At 38.9% G+C, this 7,855-nt stretch overlaps 1 protein-coding gene across 1 annotated transcript; it reads left to right on the top strand.

Annotated features, from left to right (window-relative positions):
* The first annotated feature begins 790 nt into the window (after positions 1–790).
* On the top strand, positions 791–7,667 carry LOC122642294 (tRNase Z TRZ2, chloroplastic). The gene is made up of 8 exons (XM_043835734.1): positions 791–1,278; positions 1,718–1,880; positions 1,964–2,034; positions 2,151–2,246; positions 2,377–2,490; positions 5,108–5,176; positions 6,626–6,700; positions 7,404–7,667. The coding sequence occupies exons 1-8, from the start codon at positions 871–873 to the stop codon at positions 7,497–7,499; spliced, it is 1,092 nt and encodes a 363-aa protein (XP_043691669.1). The 5' UTR covers positions 791–870; the 3' UTR covers positions 7,500–7,667.
* The last annotated feature ends 188 nt before the right edge of the window (positions 7,668–7,855 follow it).

The following is a 7,855-nucleotide window of genomic DNA, read 5'->3' as shown; positions in this document are numbered from 1 at the left end:
AGGGCCGGCCGCTACTAAAGGCGGCAGTGGGGTTTTGAAACTCTAAAATGGGTTTCAGGTTTCATGTTTTGGAGAAACGATCTGGGGAAGAAAATGATTGGTGGTATTAATGGTGGTGGGTGGCGGTGGTGCTAGAGGTGGGGCTTCACAGTGGTGATGGTGTTAATGGTGGGTGGTGGGTGGTGGTGGTGGTATTGGGTATATAAAAGAAAATAATGATTTGGGGAAGATGAGGGCATTTTGGAATTTTTAAAATTTAGCAAATAGTTTAGGGCAATTAGGTCTTTTCAAATTTTAGAAAAGATAGAAGAAATGGTAGTTTGGTCATTTTTTAGCATTTAACACTTGGTATGGACTTAAGTGGCATTAAGGGGGTAAAGCAGGGGTGATATGTGAAATATTGAAGGGTGATACGTGGACTTATCATAAGCTTAGGGGGTATGAGGAATATTGGGTGCAGGGGTACGTATGTGTATTTTACCTTCGTTTTTTTTGATCGGGTGATTATAAGTCGCCATTGGAAGTCACGGTTTTTCTGTAAATCGTGTCTCCTAGTCATGGGCCTCATGGCATTTTGTGTCGCGGCTTACTTTCGAATTTCGATAAGAAAATGCTCCACTGCTCAGTGCTCACCTTCCTCTTCTACCTGACTACCTCTCATACCTCGCAAGACGCAACTGCAACTCTCTCCCCCTCTAAGCTTCTGTCGAAGAAGACTCTCTTTCTCTCTCTCTCTCTCTCTCTCTCTCTCACACACACATACACGTGTGCACACTGCACACTCATACTTGCTTTACTGTAACTACAATTCTCTCTAAACTCCTGTAGTGTTCAATCTTATCTATGTGATATAAAACCCTAAAAAAAATTATGCTGACTTCTCTGAGCATCTCGAGCTCAAAATTTCCTTCATTTCTTCCATCTGACGAACAGACACTCGTATCTCCTTACAAATTCCCTTTCCCTGTAGTTCAGAGACTAGGACAGAAGGTTTCAGCCAGTGGCCATGGCCTTGTATTGTCTGCCTTTAAAGGGTCTGGGTTTCTATCCACAATCGACAGAGCAATTGAAGAAGAGGAATACAGAAGAGCCAGGGCTGAGGTTCATCGGAAAGGTGTCGACCTTGAGGGTTACTTAATCGAGGGAATTTCAATTGGAGGCCACGAGACTTGCATCGTCGTTCCGAGGTTGAATGCTGCTTTTGACATCGGCAGATGTCCTTCGAGGGCTGTTCATCAGGACTTCCTGTTCATAACCCATGCTCATCTTGATCACATTGTAAGCTCTTTCCCTATTTCAGGTTTCATCCCCTCTATATGCAAATATGCAATCCTATTGAGTGTTCCGTGCGAAATAAGCTTGCTTGACTATCTAATTTTTCACTTCAGTTTGTTTTGAATTTGATAGACTCGAACATTTGACCAATGATAAATTATATGCATGAATTCGCCTATGAACTTAACCTCAGTGTTCTTCCGGATTTGTGTTTCAAATCAAGCACAAATGATAATCAGTCGATTTATAGCATTTGATTTCTTAGGAATTCAAACACCTATTGTAGTACTGTTAGATTAGTTGGGTCAGAGTTGGAACCCTTGTCTGAGAACCTTGGACTAGTCCGTTCTGTGCTTTACTTCAGTTTAACCTGTCGGAGCCAGTACCATTGGATTCACTCTAGAATTGTACACTTAATGTGCTTTATACTACATTGTCACAGGGTGGACTTCCAATGTATGTAGCAACTCGTGGGCTCTACAATTTAAAACCGCCAACGATATTTGTGCCACCATGTATTAAAGAGGATGTAGAGAAGTTATTCGACATTCACAGGAATATGAGTCGAGATGAATTGAAGTTTGATTTGGTTGCATTAGATGTAGGTATGTAGTTATGGTTCCTGACATGTCTTTGTTTGATGTGTGCATATTCCATCATGAACCTGACTTGACAAGCTTGATTACAGGGGAAACATATGAAATTCGGAATGACCTGGTTGTGAGGCCGTTTAAAACTCACCATGTCATACCCAGCCAGGTATGCTCAATAGGCTCATACTTACCCACTAGCAATGATATCTAGTGTTCTAGTTATCACATGTGCAACCTAAGATCTCTCCAAGTGTGATTCAAGCAGTGTCTTGGTTTCCTCAGGGATATCTCATGTACTCAGTTAGAAAGAAGCTGAAGAAGCAATATGCTCATTTAAAAGGAAAACAAATCGAGAAGTTGAAAAAGTCTGGGGTTGAGGTTTGTTATTTTAGAAACTCGTTGAATTTGCACCTTAACCATTTATATTGAAGGATAAGGCTTGTTCTCTGCCAAGGTTCGATTCTGTGTGTGTTATGATATATTTGACTTTGAAGTTACCTCTTGGCAGATTACAGACACTATACTGTACCCTGAGGTGGCGTTCACAGGAGATACAACATCTGACTTTATGCTTGATCCTCGCAATGCTGATGCCATGAGAGCAAAAGTTCTTATAACTGAGGTAACTGTGTCTTGTTCTCTCTGTTTATTCTCTCTGTCCTGGCCAAGTTGAAGGTAGTACATACACCATAGGCATATCATGAAAATCTAAAACCATGATAATACTGAGAGGTTTCAAAGGGGTCACCATAGTACGAATATCCAGTTGTCAAAATGACAAAAGTAGCTAGAAAGTTGGTGGCACAGTTGCCTTTGTTATACATATGATTTATGTATAGCTTTATAACAAGAAGACCGCTCCAATGGTGTCTCTGAATAGCTTTATCTCCATGTAAAGTTTCATCTCATCAGAATATGCACAAGGATTATGGAGTGAATAGGATATACTTACCTTATCCGCAATGTAACTTAAAAGATTCGTACAGAGGAAAACATTGAAAGGATGAAACTCCAAACGATGAGAATCTAGGAAAGAATAAGAAAGTCAACTGCCAACTGTTGCATAAAACTATAATCCATTGCGATAAAATGAACAAATTTAATAGGGTGCAAGTTTGGCCCTGTGAGCCCGGACCCGCCCTGGCCCTCCCTGAGCCCGAACAGGGCCTGGGCTGGATTTTTCAACCCTGATGGTGGGCTAGGGTTGGATTTTTTCAGGCCCGAGGCAGGGCTGGGCCAAGGTTGAGGCTTTGGGCTAAGCCAAGCCTTGTTTTAGGTTTATTGAAAGTCTGTAAGGGTGAATTGATTTGTATATCTTTTCTTCTTTTAATAATAGGGTGAATTGAGTTGAGATAAGGATAATTCTTGAAAGTATTAAGGTCAGGGTCAACCTGGCCCCATAGTACTATATCTCACGATATATCGGTATCTCGAGCCTACCGAGATATCCGAAATTTGGCGAAATTTCACCGAAATATTGCATTTTTTCTACAATATTTCGGGAGTCCATCTCGGTGGGTATTTGGCCATATCTAGGCCTGATACTTCATGGACACCCTTATTTAAGCTAAATAAACACATTTAAACCTTCATATTGCAAAAAACATGAACTCAAAGTGTTGTTTTGGGTTTGCACCCTTGATTGACTGTATACAGTCGGACCCTGTTGTATAAAATAGTTAAATACATATTGTTTAAGTACTAAAAGACATAATAAGAAATTTAAACAAAGTAATTAAACAAAAATAAAGTCAAATGTAGCCTTTAGAGTTTAAACTCATAAAGTCATAAGTGCATAAGTCATACTCATAAACTTCATAATAGTCAATAGTTCAATACTCAAGACACAAAGTATTTCTACGAAATTTACCGAAATATACTGCTCAATACACAATATTTCTACGAAATATACCGAAATTTGAACTTTTTTCATTTCGGAAGCCCATCTCATCTCGGTAGTGTTGAAATTACTGAAATTTCGGCAATATATCCCAAAATTTTGTACCATGCCTGGCCCTAAATGGCAAAGTAGGGTCACGGCTAACCCAGTCTGACTCGGCCCAATCACGGCAGGCCTGGGCTGGGCTGGGCTGGGCTGAGCCCAGCAGTGTTGGGCCTGAGTTGAGGTTTTTAGGCCCCGAGTCAGGGCCAGGGTGGGTTGGGTTAAGCTAAGGGGATCCAGAGTTGTGCTGGGGTTTTAAAAAGCCTGGCCCAACCCGGCACCGTTGCAGCCCTAAAATCTAATATACATCTGCCAATACGATGGTCTTCATAGTACACCAAGAAGGAATGCTTTTAAAGGATACAACCTTTTTGTCCTTTATTTCCTGGACTAGATCCAAACATTCAACCATCCAAGGTAATGCAACTATTGAATACTACACGTGCACCATATGTGTGAAAAGGCTCTAATAGCCATATTTACATTCCATGAGAAAAAGTATTGAGATAGTCTCTGAGTCCTAGTCAAATCAAACATTTCTACTTGTCTCTAAGTCCTAACAAAATTAAACGTTTCCACTAGTTGCATCTCAATTTCCTTCATTTAGGCGGCTGCACTTCGTTTCGACTAGAAATTTATCATTTTATTATAATTTCATATAGCAGTTGAACCCATAAGGTCACATTAAGGTAGACTGCATAATAGTCATCACTTATCAAAAAGGGTGTACCCAATGCATGAGGCTCCCACCACTGCAGGGTCTAGGAAGGGTCATAATGTACGCAGCCTTATCCCCCGCTTTGCAGAGAGGCTGTTTCACAACTTGAACCTGTGGCCACTAGGTTACAATGGAGCAACCTTACCGTTACGCTAAGGTCCGCCCTCTACTCATCACTTATTAAAAGAAAGGGGGGGAGGACAAAACAAAGAAGAACGTACACAGAATCATCATGAGTATGTGAATAAGAAAATGGAATGTGACCTCATTTTAGACTCATTCTCTCTAAGTCTTAAGCTCATTCTGGCAGTAGTCAAAATTATTCCATTTTCAGTAAGAGCATATGCACTTCAGTTTTATGTAGACCGTAGGATGACAATCCAGTTACCTGAACAGTTCTATGGAAAGTGTTATTAGCCACTAGGCTTCAGCTGACCTAGACCTTTTTTTGCTGGCTGGAATCATCTGAGTCCAATATGTACAAGTGATATATAATGGTCTGTCTTCATCTTCTTCTTGTACCAGGTTCATAAACTTCTGAATCTCCATTTTCTGATTAACGTGCTTTTCTTTTGGCAGGCAACTTTCGTAGATGAAGAGCTCAGCATTGAGCACGCACGACAGTGTGGCCATACTCATCTATTTGAGGTATGTGCAAGTTTAAGTTGCAACTTTCTATTGTTTTTGTTCGTTTTCATGCTTTTCACATTCTTCTTTGTATTTTAGTTATATTTGATGAGGAAAATTGACATCTGGTAGAAAAAGCTACCCTTTGGAACTAGGGTCTGGCATGGAATAGATCAGATAAGAGCTCTGCTCAAGACTGCATGCATTTTAACTGGGTTTGGGTCTCTTAAATAAAAGTTATTTTAGGTTCGGTCAGATCGTTGACTTGGAAAGTTTAGCGTGTAATCCATATGGATATCGAGACACATACATTTGCGTGGACTCAAGTCAAAGGTGGACCTGCTAATGCAGATTTAGATCCAGGGTTGGAACTAATGGACCTACCTTTTTCATGTGCAGCCATACCAATAAGATGCAGCCAAGTTGTTTCAAACCTACAATTCGACAGGTTTTACAAGAAAGCCTTTTTAGTGGCAACAACTATAGCAATGAACAGTCAGGATATTATTTGGAATATCAAATCTCTAATAAGATTTTGGATGGCTAATAAAACTATGAAAACTGGTCCTGAAAAATAATAAAATGGTTATGATTGTAAATCACCATTTATCGGAAAAAAAAAGGATTGTAAATCACCGAGTCAGCCAATTGATGGCCTGAATAGCAAGTGTCATGTAATCCAAAGGGACTGCTGCCCTTACCTTTCTCTTGTACTGCTACTATCCTTTATTAACACAAACAGTGTGACTTCGTCTTGTTGGATATTAAAAAAAATTTTAAGAATAAAAGACCACTTGTATGGTAGAAATAACATAAACAGTGTGACTTCGTCTTGTTGGATATTAAATTTTTTTTTAAGAATAAAAGACCACATGTATGGTAGAAATAGTGACTTTCAGAAGGTATTTGATAAGTAAAATATTTCTACTGCCATATTCTTTTTTTACAAAGATCAAAGGAATCTAGTCAAAAACTTAATTATTATAAAGTTTGCAAGTTACATATATTGTTGACATTAGGTGGAAGTGTCCATTTTAGTTTTTGTTAAACTTTACATTACAAAATTTTACTACATCTGGTTGAATATAAAGTGATGCAAAGTAATGTAAAGTTGAAACTAAACAGAAATTATCCAACTAATAGGAATGATGATCTTGTAAATTACATAAAGAAATTAAATTTAGCAACCAAAAATGTTAACTAAACTTCTTAGATTTTTGTGGAAAAGAATGAGTGCTGAAATACTCTCTTACTTCACTTTTCAACTACTGTCTAATAATTCTATTAGTTTCTTCATGGTATTGGTCTTTGTTTTAAAATGTTGTACATTATTTTGCAACATTTTATGTCCAGTTAAATGGAACTAAGTGAAAACATGTAGTGATGCTTTTGTTATTTTGATATGTTTTTATTTTTCATAGATATTTTACATGTTATTTATTATTCTGAAGTGTTAAGTTAACATTGTAGATCATTGAACATGCTCAATGGATCCGGAACAAAGCCATTTTGCTCACTCATTTCTCCTCCCGGTACAAAATTGAGGTGATCTCTCAGTGAACAAAGTCTTTCACTTTTCTTTATTCAACAAGAATATCCATTAGTTGCTATTTTATTAAGTATAGAAGGTTTATAGAGTCCATAATCTAGAGTAGAGTTAAATACCCATTTTTATCCACTACTTTCCAGTATAAAAATAACCTTGCAAAAATGATTGCTAGTATTCAAATTAAGATTCTTGGGTCCATGGTCTTGTACTTAGAAAATAAACTCAACCAATGTCATTTTAAAATGATCGCATGTTCGTAGGGTTGGGCAAGGGGTAACAATTTCCAGCCTAGCCTGGTCTGAGTGGCCCAAAGGCCTTCAGGGCCTGACCTTATTACTCAGCCCAGCTTGTCAAATTGCCACACCTGCTTTTAAAAGGGTGTACCAGGGCATGAGGCCCCCACCACTGCAGAGTCTGGGAGGCTTATATTGTACGCAGTTACCCCCACTTTACAGAGAGGCTGTTTTCCGACTTGAATCCACGACCACTAGGCCACAATGGTGCAATCTTATTTCAAATCCCACTCGTTTTGTCCAAAAATTTATCCTGATCGGATGTTCCCATGTCCTATCTGGATCCTGTTGTGGACAATTTTGGTTACAAGGTAGAAGAGTGTTGTGGGTTTGCACCATATACTAAGCACAGGTCTTTTTCCTTCACCATATTGACTAACAAAGTTGTTTCACTTGTCAACAACAGGACATTCGTCAAGCCATCTCAAAGCTGCAACCGAAGTTGTCCGCCAAAGTGGTTGCTTTAACAGAAGGCTTTAATTCAATGTATTCTGAGTCATGAACCAGCCTCTTTTCCTTTTAGATTGCCTTGTGCAACCATGTTTGTTCTATAATCAGCTTATATTCCAAAATTGTGTAATCAACCTTAGTGGTTTGCATTGAAATGATGTACAAAGAATCAACGGGTAAAGGTGGCCTCAAATGAAACTAAAAGAACTTATTCTGCATCTTTCCTACACCCAAGCAGGTGAACCCCTTTCTGTTGCAATTGTCCATATTCTAAGGGAAAGGTGGAAATGAGCCGATATTGAACCTATCAAAGAAAACCATAAGAGTTGTCTTAGGGGCTAAGGCTGCCTTCACTATAAAGACAGCCAAGTTAACAGGTAGTAGCAGAAGCACAGTTTCCTTTCCATC

Source organism: Telopea speciosissima, chromosome 10 (assembly GCF_018873765.1).
Source record: "Telopea speciosissima isolate NSW1024214 ecotype Mountain lineage chromosome 10, Tspe_v1, whole genome shotgun sequence".
In the NCBI taxonomy this organism is placed as follows: Eukaryota; Viridiplantae; Streptophyta; class Magnoliopsida; order Proteales; family Proteaceae; genus Telopea; species Telopea speciosissima.
Note: the sequence above shows the minus strand (reverse complement) of the source record. Positions and strands in the feature narration are given on the sequence as shown.

What these genes read in the sequence shown, in the direction of transcription:
- LOC122642294 (XM_043835734.1), top strand. Translation starts at nt 871, where the DNA reads ATGCTGACTTCTCTGAGCATCTCGAGCTCAAAATTTCCTTCATTTCTT. An exon ending in ATGCTCATCTTGATCACATT is followed by an intron (nt 1,279 to 1,717) that starts GTAAGCTCTTTC and finishes ACATTGTCACAG; the next exon opens with GGTGGACTTCCAATGTATGT. An exon ending in CCTCCCGGTACAAAATTGAG is followed by an intron (nt 6,701 to 7,403) that starts GTGATCTCTCAG and finishes TGTCAACAACAG; the next exon opens with GACATTCGTCAAGCCATCTC.